Source organism: Narcine bancroftii, chromosome 6 (assembly GCF_036971445.1).
Source record: "Narcine bancroftii isolate sNarBan1 chromosome 6, sNarBan1.hap1, whole genome shotgun sequence".
In the NCBI taxonomy this organism is placed as follows: domain Eukaryota; kingdom Metazoa; phylum Chordata; class Chondrichthyes; order Torpediniformes; family Narcinidae; genus Narcine; species Narcine bancroftii.
The window spans coordinates 202812296-202827109 of NC_091474.1; the positions used below are offsets into that span (position 1 = coordinate 202812296).

Consider the following 14814-nt stretch of genomic DNA (forward strand, 5'->3'; position numbering starts at 1 on the left):
GGAAATTAAACAGATAAATATTTCATTCTACTCTTTAAAAATATGATGAGTATTTATTGTCTGGAAAATAGGAAAGATTGGGTCGAAGATACTCATTTACTGTTATTTGCAGCAAGAGAGTCTGTGCAGTATTCATTAGGTTTCAGCCCTTTTGATATTGTGTTTGGACATCAGGTTAGAGAACCTTTAATGTTGTTAAATGAACAGTGGTTTAATGAGGATGTACAATTGGACTTGTATAATGTTTTTAAATTTAAAGATTAGTTACAAAAAGTGTGGACTTTGGCTCAAAAGAATTTAAAACACTCCAAATTGTAGGATTAAAACTCAGGTTTGACATAAAAATACGTTGAAATCTTATGAGGAAAAATAATAATCTGTATCAGAGGTGTTAGTTGTTAACAGGGTTGAGGAAGTTATGGATCAAAGATTATTGAAACAGAATCTTGTGTGGGTAATCTTAAAGAAACCATGGTTCCTGTGTGCCTGTCTAACTCAGCAATTTTAGAAACAATTTTAATTTGAATTAAAATTCCTTTGTAGGGGGAGAGTATTATGGGTTATATATTATATAAATATGTTATTAAAAGAGATAGATTGTGGGGGTTTAGTGTAGGTCACTTCACAAACATACTTACACCACATTTCAATTAAAATGCAAGAGCTTTGCTGAAGCCAGACATTCAGGCCCCATGATTTTGCAGACAATGGAAGTGCTTTGGAAAGAATTTCAAAAGCAAGTGCCAATGGAAAAGTCCGGGCTCAAATGCTGATAAAGATCTTTTAAAGTTTGGGCTTGGAGTCTGGAGAAGTCATTTGGTTTTTACAAGCAGAGAGAGATGAAAGAACAAACAGAATTTCTCTTATAGAGGGAGAGAGAGAGAAGTTAGTTCTGTAGTAACTTTTGAGGCTGCAACATGGCAAGCTGGCACACTTATTGAAAACTCCATTTGAAGACTGGTTGTGAGTTCTGAGTTCAGCCTGTCCAAAACCCTTGTAGTTCTTACAAGAGAAAATGGCTGGCTAGAATGTTTCTCCTGAAATAAGGGAAACAAGAGGAACTAGGTGGTGATCTGGAAGAAGAGGTTATCATTTGGAAAACCCATAATTGGACAAGTTTCTTTGGCAAGACACTAGTGACTGATTGGAGGAAATCAGTTTGTGTGTGTCCAACACAACAAGTATCTCTCTGAAACCAACAAGAACCTTCCTGAGTGGTAACCATTTACCTTTAAGCACCAGAGCCTGGTGAAAATTCATAAAATGTTAAATTCTGCACACAGTATAAGAATTGCCTGATACCGGTGAACTTGGAGAAGTGAGGTGAATGATTGGACTGTGAATCAAAGAACTTTCCTGAACATATACACAGTACATACACTTGCGCCTTAGAATTAGAAGGGGGTTAAGTTAATAGTAATAAGTTAAAGTTTGATCCTGTTTTTATGTTTAAAGAAAATTAAAAGTAACTTTTGTTTAAGTAACTATTTGCCTTGGTGAATTTCTATTGCTGCTGGGTTTTGGAGTCCTCTGGGCTCATAACAATTGGTACAAGGATAGGAAAGTTTTAGAAGCATGTGGGCTGAATGCTCATAAATGGGACTACCTTTGTAGACAACTTGGTCGTCATGGACAAGTTGGGTAGAAGGACTGATTCTGTAAAACTCACTTGCTATAAGAAATGACAGTTCGAGATGCCAAGTTCAGGGCTTGGATAAAAACAGAAATTTATTGAATCATTGTTTGAGGCAGACAAAGGCTGTGGAGATATTTGTCATCTTGCTGTTTTGAGTTTCTGGAGACTATTGGTATATTAAAATCTAAAAAATGTGCAAGACAATTAAGATTGTTATTTGGATCTAAAATTGCTTATTAGTGCAATGACATTTAAACTTTAAATCTGCTTGTGACAACTGCCAGGGATCCGTCAAGATTTACTTGCTATGGACAATTTATCACTCTGAATTAGGAGAGGACTTCAGACAATCCCATTTGTTTTTACAAATGACTTATTTCCTCAAAAAGCATTGTCACTCATATGAAGTTAAACAGGAAAGATTGCAGGTGGCAGGATTGTAGTGCAATATACAAAAATGGTGGAGAAAAAAAACAGGACACACTGCATCTTTAGGAAGGAAAGGTTAATCAATGTTTCAGGCTTGAGCCCTTCGTCAAGGTATGAGCAAAAAGCAGGCAGGTGCCTAAATTAGAAGGTGGAGGGAAGAGGGAGAGACAAAAGGGAGGAAGGGGCAGTGGAGGAACATAGGCTAACCGGTAAGAAGTCATGGGTGGATAGCAGAAAACATCCTAGATATCTTCAAAAAAATGTGACTGCCCCCTACAGCCATCAACTCAGCCATTACCTGCATTTTCTCTATTTCCCTCACATCTGCCCTGGCCCCCTCTGCACGGAGATACTACAAGGACAGTAGACAGACTGTCCTCATCTACCACCCCACCAGCCTTCACAACCAATACACCACTTATAACTTGATCACACCACCAGACTTGCCTTCCTCTCCCATGACCGCTTTCCTTAGAGATCACTTCCTCTAGGATTCCCTCGTCCACTCATCCCTTTCCACTAATCACCATTATCCTTATACAAGACAAACAACAGAAGGATGAATTCTAGATTCTGTTAACATCTAATGTCAGTATTATTCTCGTTTTCAAAATGTACCTGGCAATTTCAATTATAAAATTGAACATTAAAATATTATGCAAATTCTTAAAAAGTAATTCAGCATAATCCTCATAGTCTGATACAGAAGAAAATTAAAATGAGAGGAAAATAAAAATTACAACAGTTAGCTACCCCTGTGAACTCAAGAAATGCAACACCTGTACTACTCTTCCCTCAGCACCATTCAAGGCCCCAAATAGTCCTTTGTGAATATGCAGGGGTCATCTACTGCATCCGGTGTTCCCATTGTGTCCCTCTACATTGAAGACTGGATGCATGCTGGGAGATCGTTTCATTGAATCCCTTCGCTCAGTCTGCTGCAATATCCACTGAATGACGAATGATTTTAATTCCACACACCGTTCCCACAGAACCGTACAACACTATGGCACAGAAACAGGCCCCCTTCAGCCCTTCTTGTCTGTGCTGAACCTTATTTTTTGCCTAGTCCAACTGACCTGCACCCAGTTCATAGCCATCCATGTACTTGAATAAACTTTTCTTAAATATTAAAATGAGTCTGCATTCACCACCTCAGCTGGCAGCACGTTCCATACTCCTACCAATCTCTATGTGAAGAAATTTCCTAAACTTTTCCCCTTTCACTCTTAATCTACATCCTCTGGTTTGTATCTTACCTATCCACAGTGGAAAAATGCCTACCTACATTACTCTGTCTATCCTCCTCATAATTTTTAAATACCTTTTATCAAATATCCCCTCATTCTTCTACACTCCAGGGAATAAAGTTCTAACCTTTCTCTATAACTCAGTTCCAGAAGTTTGGGCAACATCCAAGTAAATCTTCTATCTTATTGATATATTTCTAGTATTTAGATGACCAAAACAGCACACAATACTCCAAATTTGGCCTCACCAATGTTTTATACAACTTTACCACAACATCCCAAATCTAATAATCAATACTTTGATCTATGAATATCCTGGTTTGGGGAAGGGGGACCAATAGACCTCTTCCACCTGAAGTTCCTCTCCTCCCCTTTCTATTCCCAATATCTCAATTGCAATGGAGCTTTTCCTCTCCTTCCCCTCTTTAAGACCTACAATTTTTATATTATTTTTCCTGTTAAGGATTTCTAGCATATCTAGTTTATCCCAAATCTTTTGCTTGTACTTTACCCCCATGTCTTTTATCATTCTCTAACCTTTCTACACTGTCCTCCATGCTATTGGCCCACTCTTCCACCATATTCAGCCTTCCAGATACCTCCCCCTTGGCTCTCCTGAATTCCCCTATTTCTGGTGTTGTATTTTAAAACATTTCTTAGTCTTTTTTCGGAGGCCTCAACCACAACCTCCATTGTCTTCATGATGTTTTCCATGAAGGGCTCCGAGCCCCCTCCTTCTCTCCTCCGCGTTCTCTTTCTCTCTCCTGCCAGTGACGACGGGCCTCCCAGTCAAACACTCTCCCCCTCTTCCTCTGTATTGCTCCGGATGCTCTGATGCCACCTCGTAGCCTCTGCTGCCTCTGGGATGCAGGTACGGCTGTTTTCCTTGAACCGCCTGATCCTCCACCCCCGCCTCGGGATGCATGGCCAGGGTCACCCACCTCCTCCACAATCCTTATTTTCCTTACTTCCCACAACTCTGCCCATTTCCTGAGTGAATACTGATGAGGGAAAAAATAATTAAGATCTCCCCATCTCTTTTGGCTCCATACAAAGCCAACCCCACTCTGATCAAGCGGACCAATATTGTACCTTTATCCTTTTGCTCTTAATTATGCCTGTAGAAACCCTTAGGATTTTTCTTCACATTGTCTGCCAAAGCAACCTTGTGTCCATTAGCGTTTCTGATTTCTTTCTTGATGTATTTCTTGCATTTTTAAAAACTCAAATACAGGTACATGATCCTTTATCTGTAACCCTTGAGGGACAGTGTGTTCCGAATTTCATATTTTTCCGGATTTCTGAAAGCCCACCCGAATTGTGCTGCCATATCCACCCCCACCCCCTTCCGGCCACCTACCTCGCCGCCTCCCCCAACCGCTGGTCCCCACTTGCCAGATTTTGGAGCTTTCCGGATTTTAGATGTCCAGATAAAGGATCATGTACCTGTATTTCATTTGCACAGTGTTGCCTGTACCTGCTATAGACCTCTCTCTTCTGAACCAGATCCCCAATATTCCCTCAAAAAAATAAACTTCCCTATGCCTGCTAACTTCCCTTTAATTCTGACAGGAACACACAAACTGTACTCTCAAAATTTGACTTTTGAAGGTGTTCCACTTACCTTGCCCAAAAACAACTTATCCCAGTCCATGTGTTCTAGATCCTTTCTCATTTCCTTAAAATTAGCCTTTCCCCAATTTAGAATCTCAACCCGAGGCCTAGACCTATCCTTCACCATAATTAACTTGAAACTAATGGCATTATGATCACTGGACATTGATGTCTATCCATGACCACGTGCATTGTCAAACTGAGGCTACCTACAAATTGGAGGAACAATGTCTGATAATCTGTCTGGGCTCTTTCCAACCAACCAGCATTGACGTTGATCTACTTTCCTCCAAATTCCCAACTTTTTCCCCCAACATTCAGAGCTTCTCCCTCCCTTTTCACCTCAGCTTTTTTTTTCTCTTCTACCCTCCCACTTGTATCCACCTCTTACCTGTTAGCCTCTGCTCTTCTCCCAGCCTTCTCCTCTCCTCTCCTCCCCTTCTGGTACACCTCTCCCCATCTTTTTATTCAGGAGCCTACTTGCTTTTTGTTCATACCTTAACAAAGGGTCCGGCCCAAAGCATTAGTTACCCTTCCCTTAGATGCTGTGTGGCCTTTTGAGATTCTCCAGCAGTTTTTTGTCCTGCATTCTCTTATGAACTAACAAAAATTAAAGTAAGAGAATTTATAAATTTCACTTTTCTCTTGTGCTTGTTACCATAATATCTATGTACCTTGTTTTGGTGAAATAGCATCATGTAAGTTATTGGTGTATGTATAAATAAATTCAGATCTTTTCACAAACAAAACTGCAACAATTTAGGAAATATTAGCTAGAAATTTTTGTATCCTTGTATTTGTCTAATACTTGGGGCATGTTGCACTCAGTCATTTACTTTTAAAAAAAAAATTAAATTTAGACATACAGCATGGTAATGGGCCTTTTGCCCCACAAATCCATACTGCCCAATTTACACCCAATTAACCTACACTCCCAGTACTTTTCAAATGGTGGGAGGAATCTGATTACCATGCAGATACAGGGGGAATGTACAAACTCCTTGTCGACAGCTTGGGATTCGAACCCAAGTCCTGATCGCTGGTGCTGTAAAGGTGTTGTCCTAATCGCTACGCCAACCGCACTGCCCAAAAAATGAAATTATTTATTTTATTTCAGATGTAGATTAAGAAACCATTAAACTGACACGAGAATATAAATAACTATGTATTGTGCAGTAAAATCCGTTTATCCAGAATTCAACTAACTGCAGCCTCAAGCAACCAGCAAATAAAAAATTGCGGAAAATAAATGGGTTAAAAAAAAGAAGGAAGTTTAAAAATAGTGCACCTAGTTCACCAACCATGCAACACACAATCTCAAGCAACTGGAAAATTCACTTATCCGGCATCTACTAATCCCCATAAGTGCTGGATATCCGGGTTTACTGTATTAAAATATAAATATATTTTGTACATTTTGAATGCCAAGATCTAAGTGAATGATTCAAGAAGTATGCAAGAATGTTGAACTTTGGAAAAGATAATGGAGCATTTAAAAACTTTAAAAAAAATGCATTAGGATCAGTTGTGAGATTTATTTAATTGTACGCAGCAAATTCCAATGCCTCTAGAGGATTGCAAGGATTGGAGAGTTTCCTCTACAAGGAACAGTTGGAGAAACTTGGATTCTTATCTCTTGAGCATTGGAGGCAGAGGGGCGAGCTGATAGAAGTACAGTACAACTCCGATTATCCAAAATGGTCGGGACTGGGCCTATTTCGGATAAATGATACTTTTGGACAACTGGTCATTTTTTAAAAAACAGCCCAGCAACAGCACCAAATCACTTATAACAGTGTTTACACAACAAACAACAAGGGAAGGCTTTTTAAGCATGAAATAATGTTTAATTCTCTCCAAAAGCAACCTGAACAAAATAAGATAAGTCCAATGTTTAAAAACTTGAAATTTTACTCAGAGGTTCTGAAAAAAAAATTACAGATACCTGAGGATTTCTGATTGTTTCAGATATCCTTATTTATCCAAAATGTTTTGGAGGCAAAATGACATAATTTCGGCTTCAAATTTTTTTGGATAAATGAGGAGATCCGAAAAAAAATTTTGGCGCCGAACAGACGTCACTTCTGGATCAAAAAAAAAATTAGATAACCAAGGATTTCGGATATTCTGAATTTTGGATAATTAAAGTTATATGTACAATTATGAGAGGCATAAATAGGATAGATTTCATGGGATGGAAATATCAAATATTAAAGGGCATAGGTTTGTGAAGGTAGAAAGGTTATTTTATATACAGAGTTGTAGATGCTTGGAAGCAGATATAATGTGTAAGAGGCAATTGGACAGACATAATTGGGAAGGGAATAAAGGGACAACTGATAGGATTAGTTTTGATTAGCATATAGTCTGCACAGACATGGTGATCGGAATGGCTTGTTTCTGTGCATTTCTATGACCTTTAGTCTTTCAGAGGCAGGGATCCTGAACATTAAAAAGGATATTCTGGTTGTTAGTAAATATATGAGCATTATCTACAATGATGTCTCCTTTTAAGTGATTGTAAATCTGTTATTCTGTTTGGAGATTTATGATTATAGCCAGAATTCTAAAATTGATGTCTTATATTCTTGCCTTTAAATATCTAAATATATATATATATACACATAGTGGAAAATTACACTTTTCTAACTTGAAACAAAATATTTATATGTAAGTCAGCAGCTTTAATTTGCAAACTATCTTCTAAGTCTGGCATTGAAATTATGTACTGATTAAATAAAATGAAGGACATAAAAGAAAAGATGAGAACATCAAGTAGATCAATGTAAATTGCCTTGTTTCAATTAACTAAGAATAGGTAGCTAATCAGGATGGTTCATATTTTCTCATACTACCCTTTATCTTTGCATCCACCCCACTTAATTTCCCACTTTCTGAAATATTTCTAGATACTGTTTTCAGAAATATCTAACATCTTCTGTGCTTTGAACATTTAGCAGTTTCGAATAAAAGGTGGCAGAGGGAGAGCCAGAGGAGCTTTCTCTGGTTCGAATACTGTTTCTGCTAATACTGCAAATCCACATTTTCAAAAGCGATCCAAGGAAGAGGAATGGGATCCTGAATATACTCCAAAGAGCAAGAAATACTTCTTGGTAGGTATTGGGATTGCCTGCTCCTCAGAATTTGCTGAGGTTTCTCTCGACTTCCAACTGCCCCACCACATACATACAAGTACACACTCATATTTAGTACAAAATGGTTGATGGGAGAGTTGGCATTTTGTTAGCATTCATCTTTATTACAAGTCTGTTTTTAGTTCCCCTCCAGTCATTGAGAGACACTGCACATTACTTTGATCAAAAAAGATTTGAAATGCCAGGTCAGAATTGTCAATTGAAGCAGAATTTGAAAAATCTGCACAAGTTCTAAAATAGGTAATGCAAACATTTTAAGAATACTATTTACCAGCATTAATGTTGCTGCTGTAATCCATGAATCATCAAATTAGGCATGGTTCCAGGATGGTTGAAATCCTTCAAATCTTTCCAATGAGACCCTATTTTTAGCTAAGCAGTTCTGAAATATTCTAATCATGTAAACTAGAAATGGCTTCCTTTCCAATACTTGAATTTGCTGTTGGTTTCTGAATGTTGAATTCTTCAATCATACATGTTCCAAGTTAACGGTGATGCTGGATTTGATCCTGAATTATCCTGTCACCCAAGTTTGCTTATCTGCCACATTCTGCTGCATCTCCATGTGGCTAATCAGATGTGCATATGTTAAGAGGTGATATAGATTGTTACAGTATTTGATACACTTTTTCATGGTAGCTTGCATGTGTCTGTTCTTATCTATATGAGTGAATTATAATTATGGGGAATTCCAGAAGACATAATCTGATAAAATGGTGAAGTATTTCCTGTTCTTTTCTCTCTTCATGGTAGCATGATGACAGAGATGATGGGGTGGATTACTGGGCCAAAAGGGGAAGGGGGCGAGGTACTTTTCCAAGAGGACGTGGGCGATTTATTTTCAAAAAATCGAGCAGCAGTCCAAAGTGGACACATGACAAATATCAGGGAAACGATGAAAAAGAAGAAGAAAATGGAGGAATAGAAGATGAAGAGGAGAGAAAGGACAGACACAAAAAGGAAAAGGTATATCTTTTGATGAGAGCTGGAATTAATACTTGGATTTTCTAAGATTTGTGTATTTTTAGACAAACTTATTTCAAAGTTCCCCTTTGCATCTTCTCCAAAAGTTGGGAGGAAAGTCATTTCAACCCACTAGCCCATCCAGGTAGTAACTATGTAGCTGTTTATCATCAGTAGTACCAGAGGTTTATCAATGTGATAGGAGAGCAGAATGTTTCCTTATACTGGTATCTAGGTCAAGGTTTGAATATTTCACTGTGATAAGTAGATTTGAGTGATGACCAGCTGTTTTCTTTAAAATTGTATTTTAAGATAAATGAACTTTTTTTGGTCCACTTTCATAATGTATACCAGTGTCATTCAGCAGTTAGATACCCGTATTCAGTTATGAATCTGTGTGGGCAGTAATTTTAAGACTGAGTAACACAACGATCCGTTCATGCCTTGTCAGCAGAAACATGATTGTATTCGCAACCTTTTGGGCAAATGTTTGCATGAAGTTTATTCAAACTCTGAAAATTTGGTAACAATATGTATCTTTAAAAAAAAGCACAATGTCAAAAGATCATTTCGTAAGGATCAATTTTATTGTTTCAAAAATTCTTGACATTTGGCTCAATTTAAAATATTCCATGCTTGCATTGTTTCAAAAACACCCTATGTTCCTTTAAGGTTGGTTTGAGTTTGTGCAGCGTATCGCAATGATCTGATCGTCCTACTGTGCAGTTCACAGCTGATTCTAAATAACTTTTAGGACATGTAATTTTCCCTAACCAGATACCAGCTCTTACAGTGTGAAGCAACAAAATGAGCAAACCTTGAAAATTATTATTTTTCAAGGAAATCATGTAGGTGACTGAACAATCAAATGGGAACCCTAAATGTGGGAATTAAGCTGTACTTGACCTATCTGCAGTAGTTAATCATACAGGGAATGAAGTTAGTATGGTAGGGATCATTTGTATCAGGCATGTTTCTGTTATTTGAGTTTATTTTTGATATTAACCAGGTTAGAGGTGTCAAACATATAATTACATAGAGCTCCCAATACAAAATCCTGCCAAATTACATGGATCAAAACTCGCAATATTTATTTGAACGCAGTGGTAAATAATTGGCAATGGGCAATCAAATAAAATGAGGTCATGCAATACAAATTTTGCTTATGGTATTCCAGTGTCATATTGAACCCAAATCTTATAGATTTGTTGAATTGCTCCCTTACATAGTAATGGAATATACAAAGAAGGAACAACCTATTTGTAGATCTTGGAAAAACCAGGTGGACTCATGTTTGGCATCAAAAATCAATGTATTTTTTCCATTTCTAAAGTAACCTTAATACACTAAAAGAGTCATCTGAGGCAATGTGAATATTTTTTGCAGGTCCATAAGAGGCAGAATTACAAGGCAGCTAGCTCCTCAATGCCTCCACAGTACAACTTAAGTCCTTCAGAATTTTGTTGTTAAATTTATTGAGACAATGTATTGCTTCAAACTTGAAGCCTCTTTGTCTTTATCCTCTTGTTTCTCAATTGTCCATTGGTGAAAACAATCCATTATTTACCCGTAGCCCCAAATTTACTAACTTGTTTACCCCCAAATTTACTAACTTGTTTACCATTACTTGTTCTCAAATGCAGCTCTCTTAAAAATATTATTACCCTCGTCTTAACTATGTTGATAGTTCTTGGCCACACCATCTCAATCCAGTTTTAGTCTCAATCTCTATTAGTCTTTTCCAGTCAGTCAATTTTTGAATGGCCTCAATGGGAGGGGTAGGAAGCTACTGTTGTACCACAGAGTGTTAAAGGTATGTAGTTTTTTCACTCATTTGGGAAATAGGAACATAGGAAGTAGGAACAGGAGTAGGCCAAAAATGGCCCATCGAGCCTGCTCCGCCATTCAATAAGATCATGGCTGATCTAATTTATGACCTAACTCCACCTACCTGCCTTTTCCCCATGCACTCACATTCAGGGCATTTAGTAGAAAACATACAGCATTACGTGTGTGTGTGTGTGTGTATACATGTACTATCTCTCTCTCTTTCTCTTCCCCCCCCCCCCCCCGATTATCAGATCAATCTTTTTTCGGGTGACTAGTCATTTTTTAAAAAAAACAGCCCAGTACCAAGAGCAAATCACTTGTATTAATCTTTAAACAACATGGGAAGGATTTTTAAGCATTAAAATTACGTTTTAACCATATAACCATTTACGGAGCGGAAACAGGCCATGTCGGCCTTTCAAGTCCGCACCGGTTCACTAGAATAACTCCACTAGCTCAAACCTCCCGCTCACCAAAAAAATGCTAGCAGCAACTGATCACCGAGATCTCCCATCTGTTGATGGCAAACCCCAACTCGTCCTTGCTGCTGATCTCTGAGGAGGCATCCCAGGCCAGTGGAACACTGGTGAGTCAGTGGGCTCCTGCCTCCCCAGTCACCGGAGCTCCCGAATCCGAGTCCTCCCCTAGGCCTATCACACAAGCACACCAAGGAGTCCAGTATGCGTGCGCTATAGTAGTCCGAGGGGAGGGTTCGGAGTTGGTGTCGGGAGCCGCGCACTGCCTGGGAGGCTGCCTCCTTGATGACACCTGGACAAGGGATTCTTCTGACTGCTTGTGGCTGGGAGACAGTGGTACACAGTTTGAGAGGGAGAGTTGGAGAGAAAAGTTAATAGGGAAAGGTAAATGGAATGAGAGAGGGAAGGAAGGTACCTGAAACGAGGACAATCATCGTTCTAATTTCAGGTTGAGTGAATTTTTCAAACTATGGGGTCGGTTTGGCTCTGGAAAAAAATTTCAGACGAATGAGGATTTCTGATTTGTTTCGGATATTCTTATTTATCTTAAATTTTTTTTCAAATAAATGAGGATTTTGGAGAATCTGGCTTTGGATGATCGGAGTTGTACTGTTTTATATATATATATTTATTTAAATGTTCGATTTGTAAAATGGTAATGAAGAAATGTACAAGGATAGGTGGACTGGTACGCTGATTGAAATGTCTCCTTTCATTCCAAATGATAAGTGGTGGTAGCATAATTAAACTGTACCATCAGCGCAGATATATTTTAAGCACTCGTAACTGCAAAGATGTAAAGTTACACCTATGTTAACAACAAACAGTATGCTGAAATGTTAACTGAATACTGGTCACTCATCATATTTGCACTAACTAAATTATCCAATATCTCTTCAAGAATTAAATTTGCCCAAATATATTTCTTTCAGTGTCTCACAGAAGTAAAGATAAAATTTTAAATAAATGCCTGTTTTGTTTAATAGCTGAAGGAAATGGCTGAGAGAGCTTATGGTGTATTTTTTTTCTTATCTCCTTCTTTGCGTCTTTTCTGAGACTTCAGAATAAGTTCTACAAGGAATGTTGCCCCTGCAGTACATTTCCCTAGATTTCATTTGTGTTTAGGATTAGACAAGGCATTGGTAGGCTATTTGATCTTTTAGAATGGGAAGTTCATTTTGCACCTGATTTCTCTCTTAACTGTATCATTGATAATATGCAGTTTTTCTGCATGATTTGCCAGATCACAGAAAGTGGGAACACTAACAATTTGCTTTGAATTCAGTTGTTAAATCCAGTTACAGTGGCATTGCTTCTTTGGCTCAATGACCTCAGTCGAAATATAAAATTTTACCTGGAATTTCCCTATTCCTATTTTGACAGAACAAATTTGAAAACCAGTCACAGTATTTTAAGAATTGTTGCTTGCAAAAGACTACAGCAATATCATTCTTCTTGTTCATTGTAAGAATAAATTATGCATTTCTTGGAGAATTTTATGACTTAAAATAGCAAACTAATGATTTCATCTTAAAAATGTAGTACTTTTAAAATTTATGGTAAATCATGCACTTAAATTACAAATAACCCTTTCAAATAATAGTTTGATGGTTACATTGTTTTGAGTTTTCATGACACTAATCATTTTATTATAATAATAGCTGTAGGACAGTTTCATATTCTAGAAACTATTAAAAGCATTTACCTCCTCCTTTGGAGTAAAATGACTAAGGATATGCTTAAAATATATATTCCTAAAATTGGTAGTCTTCCTGAAATACAATTTTATTTCACTAATTTTGTTTTTATATTAGTGTGTTATTGATAAGACTGGCACATTTGGTATAATTTGTACTTGACTATTTTCAATCCTGTTAAACAGCCATTATTTTAATCTGTTCTATAGATAGTGATTTATCATTTATCAGAATGTTTAAAATTGTTCTGATTTAATTTCGCTAACAATATACAGTCACGACATTGGCATGACTAATTGAATAATTCTGGTTCACAGCCATCAAATTAGCATAAACAATGAGAATTATGCTCAACTTTGTATTATAATGTTTTAAAACTAGTCTGAAAATATCATGGTGAACATCACTCTACTCATCTGCAGCTAAAATGGAAAGCATTTAAAAATGTGTTAACATTATTCCATGAAGTCAGTGTCAGATAGTTTATAAAATTGTAATGGACTCCTCTTTCAAATTCAGCAGAAACTTAAATGTCATATTTTGGTAAATTATTTTTTTTAGTACAATTCTGCATACATTTGTATTTTTTCTTTTTGTTTTACAGGAACACATTTAAATATTTTTCTCCACATGGAATGAAATTAGCCCCATCGTTTGAATTTTACATGGAATTTCCATCTACTGTCCTTTACTCACCTTTTGATTTATTGTCAAATGTTAACCTTTAATTAAATTCTAAAGTTGAGTCAAAATCTTCTAGTTTTGAAGAGTACATATGTGTGAAATGTCTGCCTTAATTGTTCACTATTAATTATTGAGTATACAGCAGTATTTTTTAGATATTGATAACTGCATGGCTATTTGATGTATAACATAAAAGCACAGTTTAGTAAATGAACATCTTGTATTTGGAGAAAAACGTGGGGATTTTTTTTATCGTGTGTGGCTGTATTTAGTCTTTGCTTCTCAAATAATATTTGCTTAATGAAACGTGTCTTGTCTCTTCCTTGTATACAGTCTTAGATTCTGTCCTGCCAACGGCATTTTGACCTCTTTGATAACTTGTTACTAGTTCAAAATGGGCAGATAATGGGTTTTTTCTGACCACTGATGCAATCATTTGTATGTATGCATAATAATTAGGGTGATAACTTCTCAAACAAGAGTCATTAAATGGCACTCTGCAATTAAACAAATAAGCATAGATTATTATCTGGTATTGCAGATCTGTAATTTGAGACATCAAACTAAAGTTTCATTTGTCCAAAATATTACATTTTATAAGGTGTTCATGGAGATGGAGAAAAATTATTTAAAAATCTGAGGAAATTGAATGGGCAGTGTTGCCAGATGTTGCTTGCATTTTAAATGGAAGTCTGGAACCATTTCCATAGTTCTTAATGTTATACAAAAATGATTAGTTAGAGGCTATAACCATTAATTGAACAAAATATAGGCAACCAAAATCTTAAATAACTATATGTGTGATAAGAGCTAATGGAAATGCAGCCTCACAGCGCCAGAGTTCAGTCAATTCTGACCATGTCCTAACTGTGTAGTTCGTAAATTGCACCTGTGACTGTGATTTTCCTCTAGGTGCTCTGGATTCATCTATAATCCAAAAGATATGGAGATTGGAAGGTTAATTGGTTGGTTAATTGTCCTGATTGTGTAGATGAGTGGCAGAATCTGGAGAAAGTGGATAATGTTGTCAAGAATAAATGGAATGGAGGATTAGTGTAAATGGGTGTTTGAATGTCAGCG

At 37.0% G+C, this 14814-nt stretch overlaps 1 protein-coding gene across 6 annotated transcripts in view; it reads left to right on the top strand.

Annotated features, from left to right (window-relative positions):
- LOC138736961 (bcl-2-associated transcription factor 1-like) overlaps positions 1-14040 on the top strand; it is a 57174-nt gene extending 43134 nt beyond the window's left edge. For 5 of the 6 annotated variants that reach the window (XM_069887230.1, XM_069887235.1, XM_069887231.1 and 2 more), the window contains 3 exons: positions 7887-8042; positions 8838-9050; positions 13655-14040. In XM_069887230.1, coding sequence (XP_069743331.1) covers positions 7887-8042; positions 8838-9050; positions 13655-13666 — 381 coding nt within the window. In that variant the 3' untranslated portion in view covers positions 13667-14040. The remainder of the gene's footprint in view (positions 1-7886; positions 8043-8837; positions 9051-13654) is intronic. The other variant, XM_069887234.1, reaches the window with a different exon arrangement.
- The last annotated feature ends 774 nt before the right edge of the window (positions 14041-14814 follow it).